General features: G+C 34.8%; 8 protein-coding genes across 13 annotated transcripts in view; 4 read left to right on the forward strand and 4 right to left on the reverse strand.

Moving 5' to 3' along the window:
* LOC126760229 (myotubularin-related protein 4) overlaps nucleotides 1-4,341 on the reverse strand; it is a 29,627-nt gene extending 25,286 nt beyond the window's left edge. For 2 of the 4 annotated variants that reach the window (XM_050475706.1, XM_050475703.1), the window contains exon 1: nucleotides 3,729-4,341. The gene's annotated coding sequence lies outside the window, so the exon portion shown is untranslated. The remainder of the gene's footprint in view (nucleotides 1-3,728) is intronic. The other 2 variants (XM_050475704.1, XM_050475707.1) reach the window with 2 other exon arrangements.
* A 508-nt stretch (nucleotides 4,342-4,849) lies between these two features.
* Nucleotides 4,850-9,481, forward strand: LOC126760230 (endoplasmic reticulum resident protein 44). Of its 3 annotated transcripts, none has more exons than XM_050475708.1 (8): nucleotides 4,850-5,012; nucleotides 5,140-5,215; nucleotides 6,832-6,923; nucleotides 6,992-7,385; nucleotides 7,653-7,709; nucleotides 8,018-8,284; nucleotides 8,356-8,554; nucleotides 8,620-9,481. In XM_050475708.1, exons 1-8 carry the CDS (start codon nucleotides 4,965-4,967, stop codon nucleotides 8,771-8,773), a joined length of 1,287 nt encoding a protein of 428 aa, XP_050331665.1. In that variant the 5' UTR covers nucleotides 4,850-4,964; the 3' UTR covers nucleotides 8,774-9,481. The 3 variants fall into 3 exon arrangements, with proteins under 3 accessions (XP_050331665.1, XP_050331666.1, XP_050331667.1); XM_050475709.1 differs by having other exon boundaries at nucleotides 7,653-7,682; XM_050475710.1 differs by lacking the exon at nucleotides 7,653-7,709.
* A 456-nt stretch (nucleotides 9,482-9,937) lies between these two features.
* Nucleotides 9,938-12,209, reverse strand: LOC126760232 (uncharacterized). The gene is made up of 4 exons (XM_050475711.1): nucleotides 12,034-12,209; nucleotides 11,656-11,963; nucleotides 10,338-11,591; nucleotides 9,938-10,285 (listed from the first exon to the last, which is right to left on the reverse strand). The coding sequence occupies exons 1-3, from the start codon at nucleotides 12,089-12,091 to the stop codon at nucleotides 11,499-11,501; spliced, it is 459 nt and encodes a 152-aa protein (XP_050331668.1). The 5' UTR covers nucleotides 12,092-12,209; the 3' UTR covers nucleotides 9,938-10,285; nucleotides 10,338-11,498.
* Nucleotides 12,210-12,682: 473 nt separating this feature from the next.
* Nucleotides 12,683-13,313, forward strand: LOC126758721 (V-type proton ATPase subunit e). The gene has a single exon (XM_050473083.1). The coding sequence runs from the start codon at nucleotides 12,778-12,780 to the stop codon at nucleotides 13,033-13,035; it is 258 nt and encodes an 85-aa protein (XP_050329040.1). The 5' UTR covers nucleotides 12,683-12,777; the 3' UTR covers nucleotides 13,036-13,313.
* LOC126758720 (tRNA (cytosine(38)-C(5))-methyltransferase) lies at nucleotides 13,310-14,541 on the reverse strand. Its single transcript, XM_050473082.1, has 2 exons — nucleotides 14,415-14,541; nucleotides 13,310-14,360 (listed from the first exon to the last, which is right to left on the reverse strand). The coding sequence occupies exons 1-2, from the start codon at nucleotides 14,473-14,475 to the stop codon at nucleotides 13,399-13,401; spliced, it is 1,023 nt and encodes a 340-aa protein (XP_050329039.1). The 5' UTR covers nucleotides 14,476-14,541; the 3' UTR covers nucleotides 13,310-13,398.
* A 244-nt stretch (nucleotides 14,542-14,785) lies between these two features.
* On the forward strand, nucleotides 14,786-15,551 carry LOC126759137 (uncharacterized). The gene is made up of 3 exons (XM_050473757.1): nucleotides 14,786-15,015; nucleotides 15,090-15,123; nucleotides 15,194-15,551. The coding sequence occupies exons 1-3, from the start codon at nucleotides 14,889-14,891 to the stop codon at nucleotides 15,525-15,527; spliced, it is 495 nt and encodes a 164-aa protein (XP_050329714.1). The 5' UTR covers nucleotides 14,786-14,888; the 3' UTR covers nucleotides 15,528-15,551.
* On the reverse strand, nucleotides 15,506-16,329 carry LOC126759138 (transmembrane protein 242). Its single transcript, XM_050473758.1, has 3 exons — nucleotides 16,150-16,329; nucleotides 15,843-16,081; nucleotides 15,506-15,787 (listed from the first exon to the last, which is right to left on the reverse strand). The coding sequence occupies exons 1-3, from the start codon at nucleotides 16,235-16,237 to the stop codon at nucleotides 15,656-15,658; spliced, it is 459 nt and encodes a 152-aa protein (XP_050329715.1). The 5' UTR covers nucleotides 16,238-16,329; the 3' UTR covers nucleotides 15,506-15,655.
* Nucleotides 16,330-16,607: 278 nt separating this feature from the next.
* LOC126757900 (DNA-directed RNA polymerase II subunit RPB1) lies at nucleotides 16,608-23,421 on the forward strand. The gene is made up of 9 exons (XM_050471802.1): nucleotides 16,608-17,064; nucleotides 17,137-17,661; nucleotides 17,731-18,687; nucleotides 18,748-19,348; nucleotides 19,405-20,144; nucleotides 20,214-20,588; nucleotides 20,659-21,760; nucleotides 21,830-22,018; nucleotides 22,086-23,421. Exons 1-9 carry the CDS (start codon nucleotides 16,987-16,989, stop codon nucleotides 23,186-23,188), a joined length of 5,670 nt encoding a protein of 1,889 aa, XP_050327759.1. The 5' UTR covers nucleotides 16,608-16,986; the 3' UTR covers nucleotides 23,189-23,421.
* Nucleotides 23,422-24,254: the final 833 nt, after the last annotated feature.

Here is a 24,254-nt window from a genome sequence, read left to right on the forward strand (position 1 = left end):
TTGAACGAAAAAGCAATTTAGGAAAATATTTTAAATATTTTTACTAAAAGTGCGTGACTTGAGGTTAACAAATTTATTCTATGAGCAAGCATTTATTGGCTGACTAAAGATCCAAGAATGCGATAAGTTACAGTAAGCGCTAAAACTAAAGTTCTAACTCAATTTGGTATGTATAAAGTCAAACAGAGATAGCAAACGGCCAAGGCTTACAACCACCGTATTAACATGGTAGAACAAATTTACAGATTATTAATTCATAAAAACTCGCCGGCGCCATAGATGATTATAAATAAAAATATATGCGATAAATTGTAATTACATCGAATGGGATTACATTGTAATATTCTATGAGTATCGTAAATAATAAAAGTGTTTAAATCGCTGTGTAATTGTTTTATACCCGAAACCTTGAATATCATCAATTGTAGTTAAAAATTCACTGGTGTTCATGACATAACACCGTTATAGTTTAAGTACAACGAATGCAATTTATGTTTGCTGATTAAGCCACTGGTACCCTGTAAAATTTTGTGAATTCTTATTCCACATAGGACTTACTTACACAATCGAAAAAATTCAACCGATCTTAATGAAATTTTACAAATGTCTTCGAGATATAATTTTCAAAGTTTAAAACGAGAAATATTTTTTTGTTCATTACAACAATTTGAAAAAAGGTCGAGTAATTTTCAAAAAATTTGCCAAAAGCCTGGGAAAATACGATTTTCACTTTTTTTATTTTTCCTTCGTCCAATACCTGGTTTAGGTTTTGTTTTGCTTTTTACTTTTGATGATCCTGTGAGAAGTTCTATAATACTTTCAACACGAAGGCACCCGACTCACTGTCGGAAATGACGCCGTAATGTCCGACTTTTAAATATTTTCATTTGAAAATTTCATAAAATATTTGTTAAATCATGTATCTTTAGAATAATAAAAACGCTCAATAAAATATTTCAATCAAATTTTTCGCCCCATAAACAAACAGCTGCCAAAGACACACTAATTGACATAAGGATGGTTTTACACAAACATAAGAAAGGTATTACTAATTTAGAAATTTTTTTATAGATTCTGTTAACCCGCGCTGTTTAAATAGACCAGACCTGTTCAAGTTTGATCCGGTAAAATTAACTTTTATATGTAAAGCCTTTAGTATTGTGAATTTCGTTGGAAGTTATTTTAAATTTAGACATTAAACCTAATATATGTATGTAAAAGTGAAAAAGTGTCCACAGATATTTGATATCAAAATCTCTGTAGCATAGTTTTAGGCGCATTAGCGCGGAACAGGACTAAACATGTTATTGATATACTAAAAAATAATCTATAAAAAAGTCATTATAATTATTATATAGTTAATTTGTCTATATAGGGAAGTAATAACTTAATCCCTTTATATATTTTATTCGGAACTTTATGCCTAAATAGAGAAAAAAGTATATACAAAAATTTATTAATTGCATTTTCTTAGATTTATATTAACTTTGAAATAACCATTACGAAACTTTATATAGTATTAGTCTGTATATTGATACGAAAAGCAAACCTAATAAAAAAAGTATGGAGATAACGTAAATAAAAAAATGTGTATGCATATAGTATACGTTAATCTATTAAATGCGGCATGTGAATATGGCGAAACAAACGAATAATGTCTCAAGTAAAAGTGTGTTATCTATAAGGAGTTCGTCTTCAATTGTTTATATGCATTTATAATATATTTATACAAATATGATGATGCTGATAAGTTTTTGCTATCTTTTAATTTGTTCTTTCGTATACAAAGCAAGGAACATGTTATCTCAATGTTTAGAAGACGATATACCAAACATATACAAGTATACGGATTGGTGAAGGAATGGTTCTCCAAAATACAAATTCTTTATAAAGAAATCGTCGTCGTTGTCATAAGCATTTTTGTTTACCATCATATTTTGTCATAAATGTATATGTAAACGACTTCTTTATTTTTTATAACTGGAAATTGCTGAGATGTAGAGTTCTCATTTCATTTAAAAAGTTGTGTTTCATTATTCGCCTTCGCACACAAGGTCGGGGTTCGGGTGCAACAACCTAATAAAATTTTAATGCAACATTGGATAAATATACAACAGATATAATGTTAAACACAAAGCAATCGATACGATGGATGAACATCCGATCGAGTTGAAGTCCATACTTTTTCAAACAATAGCAAAAAATGATATTCAAGAAACAATAAAAAAATGTCTACCACGGCTACACCGAACCTATGATACCTTCAACAGGTGCATTTCTTATAACATAAAAGGGTAAAAAAAGACCGTATCTTGATTGATCTACTTGTATAGCTCTTGGAAAATTGTTGGTAGACTTAATATATTTTGTTAAAGGTATATATAAGAAAAATCCTTCAAAATGCGTTTAATTAATTTTCATAATCGAATAACAAGGTAATTGTACGTGCACTAGTACTTTGCGAACTCACATGTACTTCATATTTAAGTTCATAAATATGTATGGAATAAACGGGTATATTATAATAGACTTGCAAAATATGTTTACGTTCCAACAGTGCCAATTTGCGAATTCTTTGTTGTCATTGCTTTCTTCGTACCCCTAAACTGGCATTTAAATAATTAAGTCAGTTCTGAGAAACTATAGAGATTTTCTTTATTTCTCTATATTCTTTATGCTGTGCAAAGAAATTAGGAATAATAAAGTGTGTAAAAATTAAAAGCGCAATTTAATTTCGTATAAACAAATTTTACATTTCTTCTGTGCAAACAATTTTCGCAACAAAGAAAAATATAAACAAATGTATCCACATATAGAAATCATTATTTATGTGTCATATAATATATTTTATACATATGTATATGCATGTAGGGATGTTCTATATACTATATAGATATATAAGAATAAAGGTATAAAACTCAATACAAAAGCTGATACTCGGAGGAAAAAGCGAAAGCGAATAAGTAAAATATGACTTTGCAATTTTCGTGAAAAGTAGATAGCAAATGTGTGATGATGTGAGAGAATTTTTGCAAATTTTGCATTTACATTACCATATTCAAAATAAATAAATCGCATGGAAAGCATTGAGATTAAATCGAAATCTTAATAAAACAAATTAATATATTATATTCATATGTACATGTGCATATACAGTACATACATATGTATAGTACCAAAAAACTTTGTTCCAAATATATAATGTATATAATTTAATATGAACATGCAGTATTTAAATTAAAATAAATAATTTGTTAAGCAGCTTTATTCATCATATAAAAAGTATTAATCTATCTTCAGGTAAACTTGACATAGTCTTACGTATCAGTCATAGCACTTCGAAAGTTTGCAATTCTTATCTAATGCAGTTGATCACATTCAAGTATATAATAACAAATATGTATACTACAAAGCACAGTTTTTGGTTTTTGTACGCTTTTAAACATTTGCAATTTACATATGTATTTAAACGGTAATTATGCACTTTGCAAGGAAACTGTAATATTTATTGGAATAACACATTAAACGGCCACCTCGGCTAACGGCTATTGCTGTGCTATGGAGCAGTAAAAACCTAAGCCGGCATTGCAAGTCCAAAGTCCAATTAAGCTTTACAGGAATTATTTTAGAAGTTATTGTAAATTATCCGAAATACACTTACATACAACTTTTAAGCATTTAATAATAATGTAAATATAATTGATAGAAATACATAACGGCCAGCTTACCCAATATTTATATTTAACAAATCAGTCTAAAACTTCTATTATGGTCAATTTTTATTCCTTTTCAATATTGACGTCAACGTTTTACAGCTTGTTATTTTATGCAATTGCACTAAGAATTCACCGAATCACATGGAATTATCTGATTCTATTTTACTTGTGTCAATAATTGATTATATACGTGAGCACAATAATATAACACTGTGTATTCTAAAAAATTAATACAAATACTGCGAATGAATAAAAAAAATCGACAATTTATTTTTATTTAATTTTTCTTCCTCCACTGCTATATTTTATGCGTCTTGATTCGGCCTTTGGATCGTACATTTTATTTGCTATTCATTTCATTCTTCTGTTTACCCTTTGCACTTTTATTCCACCTTTGCTTCTATCTTCCGCTTTTTTTTTCTTTGTCACTAAATGCAATTTTTTCTTTCGTTTGCGATTACATGGGATAATTGATCATTTGTTTAAATACAAACAATCTCAGAGGATCTACTAACTTATAGCACAATCAATATTTCTATTCGCATATAACTCGTTTATTACAACCAATATTAATAAGGAAAAAATAATTTAATCCTCTTGTCGCACTAGATTCACACGGATTACATTTTTCGTATTAGAACTTTAAATTACAGCCAACTTCAAGTTGATGCATATGTGGAAATGTTATGGGATGCCGGAGGTTTTGTTAATTTTTACACAATTACCATTTGTAGGCAAATTATTTTTACCGAAAATGAAAACGATTTGTATTTAACGATTTTTTCAAACACAAAATTAGCGTTTGAAACATAACTACTTGTTTTTCCATTTTATGGTTTACCATTTCTTTTTAAAGTGCTTGCACAACCGCAGTATTGGTTGTCCTATGTTTATCCCCCACTTAATATAACCAGAGAATGTAAGATTATGATTTTTTCTTTTGAAATAACATACAAAATATAGTAGTAGTTAAAAACATATTTTTCTAAATTTTCTAAATATATATACAATTAAATTAGATATTTTCGGCAGTGAAAGAAATTTCACAATGTTTGTATAGAGTAGGCATCATTGTTTTGCTGCCAGCGGTTGACGGATATCACCACAAAGCAATAGGAAGAAAAGAAGAAATTACTAAAGAGACAGAAGCGAATATAGTGTGTTAGTGATTTTTTTCACGCACATCTAAAAACTTTTCTCAAAAACTTTTTAAATTATTTATATATATTTAATAAAAACTTTAGCAATATGCAGTTTTGGAGCAGTAGAAAATGTCGCTGCTTAGCAATATTTATGGTAAGTAATAGTAGCCAATATGTTAGCTAATTACTTTTAAGCCGATTTGTTGCCGCATCAATTTTTTTGGTTTCTGGAAAGTTTTCCTTATTCATTCATAACATTAATGTACATCTGTAAATTTTAGGTAATTTACGTATTTTATAATCCTACTGATTCAGGAGCAGTGGATATGAATAGTGAAAATATTGATATGACTTTAGGTAAGTAAAAATTATGCATAAACATATTTGGGGAATTTTAGGTAAAGAAAAGGAAGATCAACACGCTTATCACACCGCCGCTTGTTTTATTCCTCTTGACGTGTCAATACCAGAATTGGTGTGAGTGTTCAGACCAAAAGGCAAAACCAAGCTATTGGTGGTATTAATTGAATTATTTTGTACTTTTCTTACAATTTCAATGATTTTCAATTTGTCGTTTGAAATATTTTCAAACCTTTTGTTAATAAATATTTACTTAAGTGGGGCTAATTTCTTCAGTACACTGTAGGACATAAAGTTTTATTTAATATTAACGAAGTCGAGAAGTTAAATGCCTTTTTTTAACATAAGAGGCGTATTTGCTTTTCATATTGTAATATAAGCATATGACTTGTATTAACGTAAAGTTAATATAGTTAGATAGAACTGAGTTTATCGTATATCGTTAGTTGTTTTTCATTCTTAACATTTTATGTATCTTAGTATTATGGCAATATACTGTGGTTAATAATAATCTTAAAATTTCTAAATTTTTATTCTCAAAAAACGGCTTGCAACGCAAGTTTGAAAAATTTAATCAGAATTCAATATAAAATTGGATGCGTCACGCCGTTATCGCTGTAATTGTTTTTTAATTAGTTGACAATTTGCTGTGTGAAAGTGTGCGTATTTATGTACAAATTTAAAAAAAGTAAACTATTCTACCTGCTTCCATTCAACTAAAAACAAAACGTATATGTATATGTACAAATGAATGTACTAACTATTCCATCTGCTTTTATTCAACTAAAAACAAAATTTACCATTACAATTCTGCTTGGTCGTTATCGAAATAGATTGGACAGACATTTATGTTTGTCAAATCATCAAAAACTGCATGTTGAAATATACTCCGATGCATACATCCATATGTACATGTATACTAAAAAACGGGTTTCAGGTTCAATATCTAGTGTATTCTTAAAAAAAATCATTATATGTACATATTTAGAAAGGTAATAAAAATTAGTAGTTATTATGTCATTAAAATTTTTGTGGCATACGTTGTTTCACAAACGTACATATGTATGTACATATATACTTGTATAATGAACATTTAAATTGAAACGATTCTGCGTAGCTACACTATTTCCATTGTACCTGAAGTTGAAACAGCTGTTAACTTTATTTTGAAATATATATAGGAAATTACAATTCTTAGTGCCCTATTGTTATACAGTATATACTTTATATTTACACACCTTATTACAGCTATGGAAGCGAAGGTTAATAACTAAATAAATGTACATATTTAAATTAGTACGTTTAACTCAAAGATGCATAAATTTATTGAAAAAAACCAAATACCAGCACAATTATGAATATTAACATCTTACATGTAAAATGTTTTAAGCGTTTCCATTGTTTCTAATTTGCATAAATTTACACAAATAACTTTCTCTTTCCTTGTCCATTCGCAACATAATTATCTATGCGTATATTGTGTGCCAAGATATAGCCAGGTTTATATTTGAACTTATATGTATGTGCTTATGTAAATATTCACACGTATGTACACATATGACTAATCTTTCATATGACTTACTTAATTAAACATAATTTTTGCTTGTTAACAGCTTCGAATGAATTGGTTTTTCTCAACTTCTACGCCGAATGGTGCCGATTTAGTAATCTCCTCGCGCCAATATTCAATGAAGCTGCTGATAAGGTAAAAGCACACACATACATGTATTATCGCACATCTATAACAACAACAATAATTTTCATGAATTATAGGTGAAAGAGGCTTTTCCTGAAGCAGGTAAAGTAGTACTCGGAAGAGTTGATTGTGATCGCGAAACTTCGATTGCATCTCGTTTCCATATAACCAAATACCCAACACTTAAGGTGATACGTAATGGCCAGCTGAGCAAGCGTGAATATCGTGGTCAACGGTCTGCGGAGGCGTTTTTGGAATTTGTACGCAAACAGCTTGAGGATCCCATCAAGGAGTTCAAATCATTGAAAGATTTGGAAAATCTAGACTCGAGAAAACGTATTATTATAGGTTATTTCGATCGTCGCGATCAGCCGGAGTATGATACTTTCCGTAAGGTTGCTACAAATTTGAAGGAGGATTGTCAATTCCATGTCGGCTTCGGTGATGCAGCTCAAGCTATGCATCCGCCTGGTGAGTATTGACAGAATTTCTTATTCAAGGGTATATATATATATATTTTTTAAATTTTACAATATCCTAATTTGTTAATTAATTTAAATTAACTAATTAATACTTTTTCTTGAATGCATGCATTGTTCTTGTACTGATTGGCTTTTCGTCCTAATTTTAAAACAAAAAACTGAACGTATATTGTTTCAAATCTTTATTATCGCCTTAATGCATAACCTATATTAATGTATCAATAACAACTTTTAATTTTTTCAAAACTTTTAAAAGCTGTGGACACTGACAGCGATATAAAGCGAGGTAATGCGATTTTCAATTTTTCATTAGGTAAATTTTGCTTTTATTCTTTAATTTATTATTTTTGTTTTGTATATAACTGCATTTGTATATTTGTCAGCGCGTCTATCTAATTTTATTGTTTTTCAAAGGTTTTGGGTTACAGCTTTTTTATGAAACTAATAAGTTCTATTACTAATACTACCGAAAAATACACAATATTTCTGTTTCATAATTAATTTTTATTTTCCTAACACACCGAATAATTTTTGTGATGGTTATCCATATGTGCTGGTTTATCTAAATACATATTTTTATAAGTACATATATTCTTTAATATTTATTTGAATTTATATTAGGCAACCCGATTATTGTATTCCGTCCCGATGTTGCGCTCTCGCATGAAAACGATGAAACCTATACCGGCAGCTTGAAAAACTTTGATGAGCTGAAAATTTGGGTGCAAGAAAAATGTGTGCCCTTGGTGCGTGAAATTACTTTCGAAAACGCAGAAGAGTTGACCGAAGAGGGATTGCCATTTTTGATACTCTTCCACAAACCCGACGATACCGAGGCAATTAAGGACTACAAGGCGATTATCGAAACTCAATTATTGGATGAAAAACGTGAGGAACCTAATATACATATAACTAATGAACAATTAATCTAATTTTTTTATTTCAATTTCTATTTCCAGAGAATATTAATTTCCTTACCGCCGATGGCCAACGATTTGCACATCCTCTACATCATTTGGGCAAATCGGAGGATGACTTGCCGTTGATTGCTATCGATTCATTCCGCCACATGTACATGTTCCCAAAGTTCGAAGATATGTATCAGCCTGGTAAACTAAAGCAATTTTTGCAAGATTTGTACAGTGGAAAATTGCACAGGTGTGTTCTAAAGCACTTAAATAAAATTTAATTTTTTTTTAATATGAATTTATTTTTGTATACAGAGAATTCCATTATGGACCCGATCCATCTGGCAATGAAGTGCAAACCGAAGTTGTAATGAAAATTGGCAAAGGCACTTCACCGCCTGAATCGAGTTTTAAGAAGTTGGGTCCATCGAAAAACCGTTATACATTACTGCATAAGGATGAGCTGTAAAGCATGTTATTAGGCTATAGGCTAAACCCTACACACTCAGATACACACATACACAAGCATACACGTTCTGCAAACACATACACAAGCAGGTACATACCAATGACAGTGCTGAAGTTTAATACCAATCAAACCAATTCAAATCAAACAATCAATCTCGTATACAACAACAACAATTAGAAATATGTATGAAATTTTTAATATTAATGTTGCTGTTTTGTTGCTTTTTACTCGTATTAATTATGCTTCAGAAAGATGTTTTCTTCTTATTCTTCAAACAAAACAAAAAAATAACTTTCTGTTTTATTTAATTTTTCATTAATGAAAAGATACATAAAAATGCAATTGTGATTATATATTTTTTTGTATTAATTTTAATATAAAAAAAGATAAACTAAGCTACTAAAAAATAAGCGCTTGATTTATTTTCATTGTATGTATGTATTGCTATGAAATGACTTTCCTTATTGTATTACGAATTGTCAATTTGAAGATTAACTTTATTATAATCGGAGATTGTAAAAATAATCAGAGGTTCTATGAATAAGTTTTTGTTTAATTAGACAATTAATTGTGAGTGTTTGTTAGAAATGGAAACACATTTATGCCGCGCCGCAAGCTTTGAATATAATATTGCGATTTTTTTTTTTCAATATATAAAAATTAAAATAAAATTATCAATAAATGAATGAAAAGATAATCGAAAACCAATTCAGTTTTGTATTTACTATTAATAATGCTAAATATTACGGTGTAAAAAGGAAAATAACACAAATGGAAAAAATTATAGTTTTATTGTACTCAGTATTACGTCTTAAATGCATTTAATGATTGATTAAATTTAAGTGAGAATTTTGTATTATCTACAAATACAAATACAATTTATATTAGTTTTTTTTTGTTTTTATACCCTCAAAAGGGATATACAAAGCAGTACTTAAATCTGCGAATAAATTGTTCTGATCGGACCACTAGAGTATATAGCTGCCTTACAAACTGGCCAATCAAAATCAAGTTCTTCTATGGAAAACTTTTTGATCAAATCAAGATATCTTCACGAAATTTGTTATGGGTTATTATTTCCGCACATATTCTTGCGATAAACGTACACATATTATTGTATAAAAAAATACTTTAATAACTGAAATAAATAAAAACTCAAACAACTCGTTGTGGTAAAATGAGTATAGTTTATATTAAACATTTCTACATAATTTTATGAAGTACCTACATTTGATCCCTACACATGTATTTATTTGCATAAACAAATAATACAGGTAAATACATCGACGCATAGCAGCACTATGTATTTTTGTTGTTTTCATCGATGTTGTTGTTGTTGTTTAGCGGATACCTAGTCACCTGTGGTTGCTGCTACTTGCCGGTTGTTATATGAGCAATCGCGAATTGAGAAATCCATAAACAGCGTTTACGAACCCATTCGCCAACACGTGCACACATCTAACGGCCAAAGGTTTGCGTTTCTTAACGCTGCCCGATTCACTATTTTCATGTCTACATAATGAAAGCACTTTAGTAATTGTTTAACAACATTGTTGACTCTTACAGTTGGTAGTCCACATTCATGCCGACCAGGTTCGCCTGTCGCTTCCGGCTACTTGATGGCTGCGCCTCCAGTTTATCCATAAGCAGAACCGCTTGCTGTGCGTTACGCTAACAAACTACTTAGAAAGTCAGCTATAAAATTGATTGTAGTGCTACTCTTTGCATTGTTATATTGTTTTAATTTCATTTACTGTGTTTTTTATTTCTCATTTTAAAAGTAAACAATTTGGCGGTCAGTCTGATTATCGCGTTGCTTCTTCTTTACATGCAAACGTCACATAAATACATCAGTAAACTTATTTTTTCACAAACACTTGCCAATTGTTGTAGAAACCGCCAAGGGTTGTTACAATGTACGAATTAGTAATGTTCTAGTCATTTGAAAAATATTTGCTAAGAGAAAGCAAAGCAATAAAAATTCTAGTGAGAGAAAATAAACCAACAGTACGTGACAACCGAGCCCCAGTTATAATAGCTAACGACAAATCAGATTGAGTGATATGCAAATAAGATACAAAGCTTAGTGGAGCCATAAAAACTTTGTAACGGTAGTTGTCTGTGGTAGAAGATTGCGAAAGATCATACAATTTGTGGAAAAGCATACTACATAACTCAACGGTTTAAAGTTAGACTTAACAAATAGAAGTAAAAAACAACAAGCTTATGATTATTTTCTTTCTAATTTTGAATACAAATGTATTACTTTACAAGAGTTTATTGATGTGTAAAAAATTGTGCACGCTCAAATTTAAGCATAATTTTATCTTGCCTTATACTTATGTGTAAATATTTTTAAAAAATTATGAAATATGTACTGCTTGTGGCTTTAAAACTGCAGCTAACAGACTAAATATGAATACATTAAAATGTTAAAAAAGTAAAAATTATAAAAAGAGTTAATGTGGTGTTGCCTTTCCAAAGCAATATCGTAATATAATAACCAATTATAACATTATGCTTAGTGTAAAACTTGGACGGATAATATTCGAACACAATAATGATGAGATTTTTTGTATGGATTTAAGTTAAATAAAAGTATTCATGTACTTTCTTTCTAATGGTGTTGTATGCTTATTTAATTTGCGTTTATTACGAATTTTTACTTTGCAGAAGTAAAACTTTGAGGCACTTGGGTGTTCTTAGTCTATCTTCAACAGATTCTTTATTGGAACAGTGAATACGGGCTGTGGAGAGCAGTTAACAATAAGCCGCCGAATAAAATGCTGGCAGTTATTTTTTGTTTTGTTGACCCACTCTGTAAAAGGACATATAACATTTAAAATTTCAAATGTACAAGATTTTAGAATATTTCAACTTACAATCACAAAATAATTACAACGATCACCAACACAACACTCATAGCACCACCAGTCCTCATACCAAATATGTGTGCAGTATTGCATATATCGTTTACGTCGCTGTTGGCATTGTTGCTTTGTCATACACCGTTTGGAAACATAGTATTGCTTTAGTGCACCCTGAGAGAAGTACGGTTGGCTACCCCAACGGATTTCAGTACCGCAAGCATCCTCACCTGGTTCACATGTTTTTATCGTATTTAGACATTTCTCTGTGTTACCTGTCTGATTGGAACAGACATAACACTCCAAACCGTTGACGAAGTTTACTACAAGTATATATTAGTGAAAGAATACGAAGTGACGTTGTTCTTGACAAGACCTGTGGGTCTGACTTACCTTGTCCAATATAATAAATGGCTACAACGGTAATAATGCAAAACTTCCATGTTTCCATTTTCACTAAATGTGGTGCAGGATTTCTTTAAGATGATGCAGAGTTTAAATAATTTTAAAACAATCACAACAAATATATAATAAACACAATTGACTAAATAATGACAAATAGATTTGACAGATTTTTTTTAAACCACGCCTTAAGACAGGGTCGCACTAAGCCCGCTTTTCTGCACAGTGGATTAACGTCATACAAAATTAAAAAATACTCAATTAAAGCTAAGAAAATATTATTAGCATCATTTTCATTAAATTATTGTAGCAATGTACAGAATATTTTTAATTTGTTTTTGGATTTTCGAAATACAAAATATTATAGTTTAATATTAATTTTTAAACAGTTCTTATATTTTTTTCTTTATAAATTCCTTTAAGTTAATAAAGTATAAATTTATATTTGTAAATTGATTGTTGGTATTTTATCTCATCACAACGACACATATTATATTATTAATTAAAAATATTTATATAAAATATACTTTCAATTCATTATTTATATAAGTACAAAAGTGAATACAGCACCATCTGTCGCTCATGCTTCCTACAATTAGCATGGCAACACAGTTTTTTATGTTCTTTTGACAACGTCATTGCAGTTTTCTTTTGTGTATTGATTTTTTCGTCGAACGCGATCAAGTATTTCCTTTGTTAATAGATTAATTGTTGAAATATAAATTAAACAAAGATATGGGAGCAGCTTTCTTTCCTGTATTATTTTTCACCGCATTCTGGGCATGTGTTGGCATCGGCGTACCAATGATGACACCAAAGGGACCCCACCAAAGTCTCTTTCGTTGCATTATGATGCTCACTGCAGCGACTTGCTGGCTTTTCTGGCTATGCTGTTACATGGCTCAGATGAATCCACTACTTGGACCAAAATTAAACCAAAACACTATATATATGATTGCAAAGGAGTGGGGCAGTGAACTTAAGGACGGTTAAATGAGTGTAATACATTTATTACTATTTGTTATAGAAAGGCAGACTTATGCTTATTATTTATGTAAATACCTTATTTCCAATATTAATTATAGAAAATTTATTGTGTTAAGATGGTGATTCATTTCAAAAATTGTGCATTCCTCTCATATTTTATCAACTTGATAACGAAATGCATTCAATTGCAATGAAAATGTAGCCATATTATAAATTATACTCTAGAAAACAAGTTCTTCAAATAATTTTCGGAAAATGTATTAATAAATAGAGGACCTAATAAATTTGTACTGTATTTATTAATTTGATCGATATATTCAGATATTATATAAAAAAAAACAGCATATAACCAAACAAACACTAACCATTTCAGGAGCATAGTATTTTTATTAATATACTAACAACATAAACGTTTATACTATTGCCTAAAAGACGGTACTTCTGCCGATTTGTTGTTTCTGTCGGAAAATCGAATGAATCTGGAAAGCTCATTAATCTTGCAACTTCGCGTGGAGTAAAATACCGCAATTTTAAACTTTTCAGAAGTTCTATACGTAGATCTTCATTTCCCTCAGAATTTTCTAACTCTTTTATCTTAGAAAATGTTAAATCCATATCTTTCTTAGCCAAAGGAGAATATATTGAGCCAGTACCTTCGCTGTAGTGGGTATACGCTTTAGTGAAACACATTGTCTTTTTTGATTCCGCTGTCACTATATCCATTAACCACACACGTTTAGTCAGTATTTTTTCTGGTAAATGGTAGTCTTTAGTTATTTCCTCCGGCTCAATCATGTCACTAATGATTTTTTCATTAAATTCATTTTTCGGATTTTCACATTCACTTGGTATTTTTTCTAAAATAGATTCCCCAGTGAAATTAAAGTCTTTCCGACGTGCTAAGCAATAGTATCGATTTCTAGAATTCGGTATGCCAAATTGGGTTGGGGTTAGTAAGAATTCTCTCCAATGGTACCCTGCGGTTTTTAACGTTTCAATAAATTGTTTATGCGCTTCAGACACCTCAAAACCTTTCACATTTTCCATCAGTATGTATTGTATGTTATGGCATTGTGGTAGCAAATCGCAAATATGTTGCAAAGCATCTGAGCGGTTATCAGCTACATCTAAGCGATTACCAACTCTCGTGTGGGGCTGGCAAGGTGGAGACATAAGTATCATATTTACGTTCATCTTCTCTATTTTCCGAGGGGTTAAACTTTGTATATTATTGTTGCATACTAGAGAAGATGGATAATTGTGGGCGTACACAGCATTGGCATGTGTGTTGATGTCCATTGCGGCGACTATAATTCCAGGCATTCCAGAGTCTAATAGAACAAGAAGACTAATAAAATATATATACTAAGTTACTAGATACATACTATTAAAAGCATAATGCATGCCGCCAATGCCACTAAAGAGTTCCAAAATACGAAATTCCATGCTTTTGTGTTTTATTTACAAATAAATACCAGAGAACGTATAATACGTTCTCTGTAAATACTTGGGGGGAACAACTTCTTCTTAGTCTTTCAAGTGGCGAATTAGTTCACAATTTTTGAGTTGAGAACAGTTGTACAGGAATTCATTTATTCAGAAGTAAACATATCGTTTTAATAATAAATTGTTAAATAAGTGTATTCTATAATTATTTTGAAGTATAAAGTTTAAGTTTTTTAACTAAGAAGTAATACAACGATTTTAACTAAATAAATAATTTCGCTTTAAAGTTTAATGGTAAACGATTAGGAATAAAAAGAAGAAGAACGTTCGAAAAAGGCGCAACAATAGTTTGGCAATTTCATTTTCATTTAAACAAAATTTATATATATAATTTAAACTTCTTAAATATAAATATGCAGGCCCCAATTTTAACAGATACTGAAGCAGAAACCACTGTAGAGCTAGATGAGTCTATAATCAATCAAGCATCACAACCCACAAATGCCACTAAAAGCATATTCAATATAACATTAAATGATGGTATGTATGCATTTGCATATCTTCACAAGAATAAGTTGCTTTTGTGCTAACAAAAAGAAAAAATCGCATTCTAGACCTTGAAAATCAGGAAGATGGCGAAGTGAAGAGGTATGTTAGCTATATACACACTTATTATTAATTACATTGGCTTGTAACACCATTTTCAATTCTGTCACAGCTATGAAGAGAATTTGCGACAAGAGATTAAAGAGTGGAGTACACTCTGGCGTGATTCCATTCAACAACTAAAGACGTTCAAACTAAAGCCTCATCCAATTATTGACATGTCTATATTGTCGCCACAAAACCGTGCCTACTTGGAGAATGCACCTGATTTACAAAGATTTATACGTGAATCAATTGAGTTCCGTCAAAAAGCATATATATTTATGGAGAAAGACTATGCAGAATTTCAAGATGTTTTAAGAAATGTTTTAGAGGTATGCGAGCACAATGCATTTATCAAAAAAGAAAGCAAAATTGAAGAAAATTTGGCAAATAAACAAAAATAAGGTTTATTTTACCTAAAAGTCTAATTTTACATATTTTTTGTTATGTTCTAAAGCACTGAGCATTATAAGCTGTTTTCCTTAATATTAATTTTTTCTTTAATTTTTATGCATGTGACCATTAAGTAAAGTTATTCCCTGCATCCTGAACCTAAGTATTTCATTAAATCTGTCAGCGATTCGAAATCCGTACGACTTGTTGGGGGCGTGTCTTTCGTTAATCTTGGTAAACCTTGACCCATTTTTAGGCGAAACTCCTCCATCTATGTGGATATAAAATAGATAAGTAGTGTTAAGAATATTTCATATTTGGCTCACATTTTTCGCCCCAGATAGTTTCCAAACACCGTAACAAAAGACTCCTGTACCTATAAATGCGTATAATGTACCCCAACCTAAGGCGCGCATTGCCAACGCAGAACCCTCTTCAAGCAAGATACCTGCATCACGTCCACTTTTCTCTATCAGTTTACTATGAGATTGTTTTGCTTTTCCTAGTGTTTTGGAAAATCCAAATATCGCAGATACCCCACCAACCAGACCAAGGAAGGCTGCCGCTATTACGCCGTGACATAAGAGAAGATAAAGGTTAAATATTCATAGATTCGAATAAAAAGTTTCAAACCTTGCACTTTATATTTGGAGTCTTTTTCGGCTATAGCCGGTTTAGAAGAATTTGGTGTAATTTCAGACATTTCGGTAGAAATGTTCATAAGTACCCAAACACAGTTCAATTAAAGTATCTCGTTCTAAAAATATTATTAGATTGGTTTATGTTTATTTACATTTATTGGGTGGTAAGTTCAGTGAACGCTTGACATTGTGAAAAAGCAGAGTTGTTATCACGTAGTATTTTTAATAATATGAGAATAAAAAATTGCTTAAATTCTCTACATAAAGATGTACCAAAATCCGTAAGTTTTAAAAAAGTAAACAAGTTATATATTTGTTTTAAAAATATTTTACTTGTTTTTTTAAATATCTCGCTATCTTTTTTATTTCTTCGTAAAATACTAAAATATGCAGCTCTGTAGGTTTTGACGGATATAAATATAGCGACCATGGGTTCGCGCGAAGCACTCGCTTCTTTTCGCCACTGGCAAAATTATTTCTTTCAGCGTGCGGCAATTTTATTATTTGAAAATAGCATAAATTCTCGAAAAATATAAACAAAAATTTGTAAATACTGCAGCTGAGGTGTTGCTGCACTTGTGCGCATCATTTTTTGTATTGCACATGTGGAAATTGCAGCTTTAAAAGGTGTCGGAAAAATTTGCAAATTTCACCAGAAGAAACTGCGACGTCGATAACGAACGAGGCTTTTGTGGAAGAGACACATCGTGTCGAGTGCAGCGCAACTGACGTCTGCAGATTTCAGCGGAATTTTTTTTTTTTTTTTTTTTTTACAAGTTTTATGTGTTTTTAACAAGAGTTTTTCCTACTAAAAAATTAAACTTAAAAAATGGCGACCAACGATTCCAAGGCACCATTACGCCAGGTGAAACGTGTGCAATTCGGTATTTTATCACCTGATGAAATTGTAAGTATTAAGACAAGCTTAGAGATATAAATGATACATATAATTTTTGCTAACTATCTTTCAACTTTGTAGCGTCGCATGTCCGTTACAGAAGGAGGCGTACAGTTTGCCGAGACCATGGAAGGTGGTCGACCAAAGTTGGGCGGTCTAATGGACCCACGTCAAGGTGTAATAGATAGAACATCTCGATGCCAAACCTGTGCTGGTAATATGACAGAATGCCCGGGACATTTTGGCCATATCGATTTGGCGAAACCAGTTTTTCATATTGGTTTTATTACAAAGACAATTAAGATATTGCGTTGTGTATGCTTTTATTGCTCTAAAATGTTAGTATCTCCGCAAAATCCAAAAATTAAGGAGATTGTTATGAAATCAAAAGGACAGCCACGAAAGCGTCTGGCGTATGTATATGATTTGTGTAAAGGTAAGACTGTGTGCGAGGGTGGTGAGGATATGGATATGGCAAAAGATGGTCAACAAGCGGATCCTAATAAAAAACAAGGTCACGGTGGTTGCGGTCATTATCAACCATCATTGAGACGTAGCGGATTAGAGTTGACCGCCGAGTGGAAGCATGTAAATGAAGACTCACAGGTAAACAATAAAAACCAATGAATGTTATTGTATTTTATTACAACAAAATTTTTTATTCAAAACGTACAGGAAAAGAAAATCATAGTAACGGCGGAGCGTGTTTGGGAAATTTTAAAACATATAACTGATGAAGAATGCTTCATTCTTGGTATGGATCCCAAATATGCACGACCTGATTGGATGATTGTCACGGTATTGCCTGTACCACCATTAGCTGTGCGTCCAGCTGTTGTTATGTTTGGCGCCGCTAAGAATCAGGACGATTTAACCCATAAACTTGCGGATATAATTAAAGCAAACAATGAATTGAAAAAGAATGAAGGAACTGGTGCTGCAGCGCATGTTATACAAGAGAATATAAAAATGTTGCAATTCCACGTCGCTACGCTAGTAGATAATGACATGCCCGGTATGCCACGCGCTATGCAAAAATCTGGCAAACCGCTCAAAGCCATAAAGGCGCGTTTGAAGGGAAAAGAAGGGCGTATTCGTGGTAATTTGATGGGTAAACGTGTCGATTTCTCGGCACGTACTGTCATCACACCAGATCCCAATTTGCGTATTGACCAAGTCGGTGTACCACGTTCCATTGCGCAAAATTTAACATTTCCAGAGCTAGTGACACCCTTTAATATCGATCGTATGCAGGAATTGGTACGACGTGGTAATTCACAATATCCTGGTGCTAAGTATATTGTGCGTGACAATGGTGAACGTATAGATTTGCGTTTTCACCCAAAACCATCAGATTTGCATTTGCAATGTGGGTATAAAGTAGAAAGACATTTACGCGACGATGATCTGGTTATTTTCAATCGTCAGCCAACATTACATAAAATGAGTATGATGGGGCATCGTGTCAAGGTATTGCCTTGGTCTACATTCCGTATGAATTTGTCCTGTACTTCACCATATAACGCTGATTTCGACGGAGACGAAATGAACTTGCACGTGCCGCAATCGATGGAAACCCGTGCTGAGGTGGAGAATATACACGTTACACCACGTCAAATTATCACGCCACAGGTTCGTACCATATTACTTTTTTGTAGCAGTGTGTAATATTTTAGAAAATTGCTTTTTTAGGCTAACAAACCCGTCATGGGTATTGTGCAGGATACTCTAACAGCTGTACGTAAGATGACAAAACGTGATGTATTCATTACGCGTGAACAAATGATGAATTTGCTTATGTTCTTACCCACATGGGACGGCAAAGTACCACAGCCGTGTATTTTGAAACCTCGTCCGCTATGGACGGGCAAACAGTTATTTTCACTGATTATACCCGGCAATGTAAACATGATACGCACACATTCTACACATCCAGATGATGAAGATGATGGTCCCTACAAGTGGATCTCACCTGGTGACACTAAAGTTATGGTCGAACATGGTGAATTGATTATGGGTATCTTATGTAAAAAGACATTGGGTACATCGGCGGGTTCACTGCTGCATATTTGTTTCTTGGAATTGGGTCACGAAATCGCCGGTCGTTTCTACGGTAACATTCAGACTGTAATTAATAATTGGCTATTGCTCGAGGGTCACAGCATCGGTATTGGTGACACAATTGCTGATCCGCAGACCTATAACGAAATTCAGATGGCCATCAAGAAAGCCAAAGACGATGTCATAAACGTTATTCAAAAAGCGCACAACATGGAGTTGGAGCCCACACCCGGTATGTGTTAACTTTTTTATTTCGTTTACAATCTAATACTCTTTTCAAAATTACAGGTAATACCTTGCGTCAGACATTCGAGAACCAAGTGAATCGTATCTTGAACGATGCTCGTGACAAAACTGGTGGTTCTGCTAAGAAATCTTTGACTGAATACAACAATTTAAAGGCTATGGTGGTGTCGGGTTCGAAGGGTTCCAATATTAATATCTCACAGGTTATTGCTTGTGTGGGTCAACAGAACGTCGAAGGTAAACGTATACCATACGGTTTCCGTAAACGCACATTGCCGCATTTCATTAAAGACGATTACGGTCCTGAGTCGCGTGGCTTCGTGGAGAATTCATATCTTGCCGGCTTGACACCTTCCGAGTTCTACTTTCACGCTATGGGTGGTCGTGAAGGTCTTATCGATACTGCTGTCAAGACTGCTGAAACCGGTTATATTCAACGTCGTCTTATAAAGGCTATGGAGTCGGTTATGGTCAACTACGACGGTACTGTGCGTAATTCTGTGGGTCAGCTGATTCAGTTGCGTTACGGCGAGGACGGTTTGGCTGGTGAAACCGTAGAGTTTCAGAACTTACCAACCGTCAAATTGTCCAACAAAGCATTTGAAAAGAGATTCAAATTCGATTGGTCCAATGAACGTTATATGCGTAAAGTTTTCACCGACGATGTGATCAAAGAGCTGAGCGAGAGTGGCAATGCGTTGCCCGAGCTGGAGATTGAGTGGGATCAACTGTGTCGCGATCGTGAAGCATTGCGTGAAATTTTCCCCAATGGCGATTCTAAGGTAGGATGTCTTAATTTTCTGCTTTCATGTTGAGAACGCCTATCACTTATATTGTCTTATCTCTTTCAGGTTGTATTGCCTTGCAATTTGCAGCGCATGATTTGGAATGTACAGAAGATTTTCCACATTAATAAGCGCATGCCCACAGATTTGTCACCACTGCGCGTAATTAACGGCGTACGCGATCTGTTGCAACGCTGCGTCATTGTGGTTGGCAATGATCACCTTTCGAAACAAGCCAATGAGAACGCCACACTGCTGTTCCAGTGTTTGGTGCGCTCCACGCTGTGCACAAAATATGTAGCGGAGGAGTTCCGCCTCTCAGCCGAGGCGTTCGAATGGTTGATTGGTGAGATTGAAACACGTTTCCAGCAGGCACAAGCCAACCCCGGCGAAATGGTGGGCGCTTTGGCCGCGCAAAGTTTGGGTGAACCCGCCACACAGGTAAGCACATCTGCGCAATACTAAATTATCTGGTTACTGCAATAATTTTTGTATTTGCATGTGTTTTTAGATGACACTGAACACTTTCCATTTTGCTGGTGTGTCGTCGAAGAACGTAACACTGGGTGTGCCGCGTCTAAAGGAAATTATTAACATATCGAAGAAACCAAAAGCGCCCTCACTAACTGTATTCCTTACTGGCGGTGCGGCGCGTGATGCCGAAAAAGCTAAGAACGTGCTGTGTCGGTTGGAACACACCACCTTGCGCAAGGTGACAGCCAACACTGCCATTTACTACGATCCCGACCCGCAGAGAACTGTCATTTCGGAGGATCAAGAATTCGTGAACGTCTACTATGAGATGCCCGATTTCGATCCGACACGCATTTCACCTTGGTTGCTGCGTATCGAATTGGATCGCAAACGCATGACTGACAAAAAATTAACTATGGAACAAATTGCTGAGAAGATCAACGCCGGCTTCGGTGACGACTTGAATTGTATTTTCAATGATGACAACGCTGACAAATTGGTGCTGCGCATACGTATCATGAACAACGAGGAGACCAAGTTCCAAGATGAAGACGAAGCAGTCGATAAAATGGAGGATGATATGTTCTTGCGTTGTATTGAAGCGAATATGCTCTCGGACATGACACTGCAGGGCATCGAAGCCATTGGCAAGGTGTACATGCATTTACCACAAACGGACAGTAAAAAACGTATTGTTATCACGGAGACGGGTGAATTTAAGGCCATTGGCGAGTGGCTACTGGAAACTGACGGTACTTCAATGATGAAAGTACTCTCCGAACGTGATGTGGATCCTGTGCGTACTTCATCGAACGATATTTGTGAAATTTTCCAAGTATTGGGTATAGAGGCTGTACGTAAATCGGTGGAAAAGGAAATGAATGCTGTGCTACAGTTCTACGGCTTGTACGTGAACTATCGTCATTTGGCCTTGTTGTGTGACGTAATGACAGCTAAGGGTCACTTGATGGCCATCACACGTCACGGCATTAATCGACAGGACACTGGTGCACTTATGCGTTGCTCATTCGAAGAAACCGTCGACGTGTTGATGGATGCCGCCGCGCATGCGGAAACCGATCCGATGAGAGGTGTGTCGGAAAACATTATTATGGGTCAATTGCCGCGTATGGGCACGGGTAAGTGAAGGGCATTGCAAGAAGAGTCAATTAAGCATTCTTTAAATAAAAATTCCTATCAAATCGCAGGTTGTTTCGATTTGCTGCTCGATGCTGAGAAGTGTCGTTACGGCATTGAAATACCGAGCACATTGGGCTCGAGCATGATTGGCGGTTCGGCAATGTTCTTTGGCGCTGGTGCTACGCCTAGCATGACACCACCCATGACACCTTGGGTACAGTGTGGCACACCACGTTATTTCTCGCCATCTGGTCAAAGTAAGTTCCTTTGCCATACTATATTCTTAAAATACATATTTTATTTGACTCCAATTCTCATTTGTAGTGAGTGGCATGACACCTGGTGGTCCCAGCTTCTCTCCATCAGCCGCATCCGATGCTTCCGGCATGTCGCCAAGTTGGTCCCCAGCACATCCTGGCTCATCGCCTAGTTCGCCTGGCCCCTCGATGTCACCATATTTACCACCATCGCCCAGCGTTTCACCATCATATTCGCCGACAAGTCCAAATTATACCGCTTCATCGCCGGGTGCCGCTTCACCCAATTACTCACCAACCAGTCCGAACTATTCACCGACAAGCCCCTTGTATCCGGCCACAAGCCCACGTTACTCAACAACACCGAATTTCGCACCCCAGTCGACTGGCTACTCGCCATCGACCAGCGGTTATTCACCAACATCACCAGTCTATTCGCCGACTTCAAACTATCAGTCGTCTAGTCCATCGTTTTCGGGCAGTGGCACAAATATGTATTCGCCGGGCAGCGCTTACTCACCAACATCTTCGAACTACTCACCAAATTCACCCAGTTATTCGCCCACATCTCCGTCTTATTCACCTTCCAGTCCATCGTATTCACCAACTTCACCGTGTTATTCGCCAACGTCACCGTCGTATTCACCATCATCACCAAATTACACGCCAGTTACACCATCATATTCACCAACCTCACCGAATTATTCGGCTTCACCACACTATTCACCCGCTTCACCGGCATATTCGCAAACGGGTGTCAAATATTCACCCACTTCGCCAACTTATTCGCCGCCATCACCATCATATGATGGCTCACCCGGTTCACCACAATATACGCCCGGTTCGCCACAGTACTCGCCGGCTTCGCCAAAGTACTCACCAACATCGCCACTTTATTCGCCCAGCTCACCGCAGCATTCACCGGCCAATCAATACAGTCCAACCGGCTCCAGCTACTCGGCTACAAGTCCACGCTATTCCCCCAACATGTCGATCTACTCACCGAGTAGCACCAAATATTCACCAACATCGCCGACATACACACCAACCGCACGCAATTACTCGCCCACATCACCGATGTACTCGCCGACGGCACCATCCCAAGGTTACAGCCCAACCAGTCCAGCATATTCGCCGAGTAGTCCCACATTCGAAGAGAGTGACGATTAATTCTTTGTCTAGGTTATTTGCGCGGTTGAGGGAGTGATTGCAGTGCCCAAGTGGGCACTTGCTTCACACTACAGTTATAACAATACTTATTTCTTTTTGATATCCATATGAAAATATTTTATATAGCATTTAAGATTAATTGTTCAACTTCAATGTATAATCAAATTATAATTGTATTACAGTCATTTGTAGTAAGACATACATTTGAGATATAAATGAGCTCATACACCGCACTTCAAATTGTTTCCTATTTTGGGGGTTATGTACAGCATTTTATGGGTGTCAGTAGTTGGCTTACTCAGAGTCGGTTATCTTCACAAATAAAAAGGAATCCATAGCTATATGTTATGTGGTCTGATATCGATTGTCTGGACAAATGAACTTCTTGGTAGAAAATTTGGAGTGCAAATATCTCAGAAACAGGGACTAGTTCGCTTACCATATATAGAGACATACAGACGGGCATGAGTAAATCGCCTCCGATCTAAACGGGGTTAGGTCACCGACGCCTCTCCGACATTTCCAGTATATGCCCTGCGTGCAAAGAGTCTCCGCATGACATTGGACACCTCTCTGCATGCCCCACCAATCCCTCTCCACTAAGACCCAGAGCCTTCGATATTTCCTTCTGAATCTCATCAAGGTTCTCTGTTTGTCGCTGACCAGTCTTAATGTACCCGGTCTTTTAAATCGTCAGACATTGTATTACCGAAATCTGAAAAATCTGTCCAATAGTCCAATCTTTTGATATTTTTGCTCTTCTGTGCATGGTGAAGACACTTCTGCAGTAATGAAGACTCTTAGGTTCTTGTTACTGCCGACATTCAACCCTATATGAACATTGACCTCCTGAAAAAGTTCACTACTCTACTTTTAGTCAAAGTCGTAAACGCACACTGATGTCCAAGCCTCGAAAGATAGTAATCCAAACTAAAATACAGATATCCTCGAGTCGTTTCCACTTGAAACAAAAATCTGCCGAAACATAATCACCAACAGAGTGCCATTCAAATATGCCTTTCCAGGCTTCCTCAAACTCACCCCTTTAACATCGTTATCCCTGTGG

The sequence above is a fragment of the Bactrocera neohumeralis genome, chromosome 5, assembly GCF_024586455.1.
Source record: "Bactrocera neohumeralis isolate Rockhampton chromosome 5, APGP_CSIRO_Bneo_wtdbg2-racon-allhic-juicebox.fasta_v2, whole genome shotgun sequence".
Classification (NCBI taxonomy): domain Eukaryota; kingdom Metazoa; phylum Arthropoda; class Insecta; order Diptera; family Tephritidae; genus Bactrocera; species Bactrocera neohumeralis.

What these genes read in the sequence shown, in the direction of transcription:
- LOC126760230 (XM_050475708.1), top strand. Translation starts at nt 4,965, where the DNA reads ATGCAGTTTTGGAGCAGTAGAAAATGTCGCTGCTTAGCAATATTTATG. An exon ending in GCTGCTTAGCAATATTTATG is followed by an intron (nt 5,013 to 5,139) that starts GTAAGTAATAGT and finishes TGTAAATTTTAG; the next exon opens with GTAATTTACGTATTTTATAA. An exon ending in GATTTTCAATTTTTCATTAG is followed by an intron (nt 7,710 to 8,017) that starts GTAAATTTTGCT and finishes AATTTATATTAG; the next exon opens with GCAACCCGATTATTGTATTC.
- LOC126760232 (XM_050475711.1), bottom strand. Translation starts at nt 12,091, where the DNA reads ATGGAAACATGGAAGTTTTGCATTATTACCGTTGTAGCCATTTATTAT. An exon ending in CATTTATTATATTGGACAAG is followed by an intron (nt 11,964 to 12,033) that starts GTAAGTCAGACC and finishes ATATACTTGTAG; the next exon opens with TAAACTTCGTCAACGGTTTG. An exon ending in GTTGTAATTATTTTGTGATT is followed by an intron (nt 11,592 to 11,655) that starts GTAAGTTGAAAT and finishes GTCCTTTTACAG; the next exon opens with AGTGGGTCAACAAAACAAAA.
- LOC126758721 (XM_050473083.1), top strand. Translation starts at nt 12,778, where the DNA reads ATGGGAGCAGCTTTCTTTCCTGTATTATTTTTCACCGCATTCTGGGCA.
- LOC126758720 (XM_050473082.1), bottom strand. Translation starts at nt 14,475, where the DNA reads ATGGAATTTCGTATTTTGGAACTCTTTAGTGGCATTGGCGGCATGCAT. An exon ending in CATGCATTATGCTTTTAATA is followed by an intron (nt 14,361 to 14,414) that starts GTATGTATCTAG and finishes TTGTTCTATTAG; the next exon opens with ACTCTGGAATGCCTGGAATT.
- LOC126759137 (XM_050473757.1), top strand. Translation starts at nt 14,889, where the DNA reads ATGCAGGCCCCAATTTTAACAGATACTGAAGCAGAAACCACTGTAGAG. An exon ending in CAATATAACATTAAATGATG is followed by an intron (nt 15,016 to 15,089) that starts GTATGTATGCAT and finishes ATCGCATTCTAG; the next exon opens with ACCTTGAAAATCAGGAAGAT. An exon ending in GAAGATGGCGAAGTGAAGAG is followed by an intron (nt 15,124 to 15,193) that starts GTATGTTAGCTA and finishes ATTCTGTCACAG; the next exon opens with CTATGAAGAGAATTTGCGAC.
- LOC126759138 (XM_050473758.1), bottom strand. Translation starts at nt 16,237, where the DNA reads ATGAACATTTCTACCGAAATGTCTGAAATTACACCAAATTCTTCTAAA. An exon ending in CTCCAAATATAAAGTGCAAG is followed by an intron (nt 16,082 to 16,149) that starts GTTTGAAACTTT and finishes ACGGCGTAATAG; the next exon opens with CGGCAGCCTTCCTTGGTCTG. An exon ending in AACTATCTGGGGCGAAAAAT is followed by an intron (nt 15,788 to 15,842) that starts GTGAGCCAAATA and finishes ATATCCACATAG; the next exon opens with ATGGAGGAGTTTCGCCTAAA.
- LOC126757900 (XM_050471802.1), top strand. Translation starts at nt 16,987, where the DNA reads ATGGCGACCAACGATTCCAAGGCACCATTACGCCAGGTGAAACGTGTG. An exon ending in GGAGTTGGAGCCCACACCCG is followed by an intron (nt 19,349 to 19,404) that starts GTATGTGTTAAC and finishes TCAAAATTACAG; the next exon opens with GTAATACCTTGCGTCAGACA. An exon ending in TTTCTCGCCATCTGGTCAAA is followed by an intron (nt 22,019 to 22,085) that starts GTAAGTTCCTTT and finishes TCTCATTTGTAG; the next exon opens with TGAGTGGCATGACACCTGGT.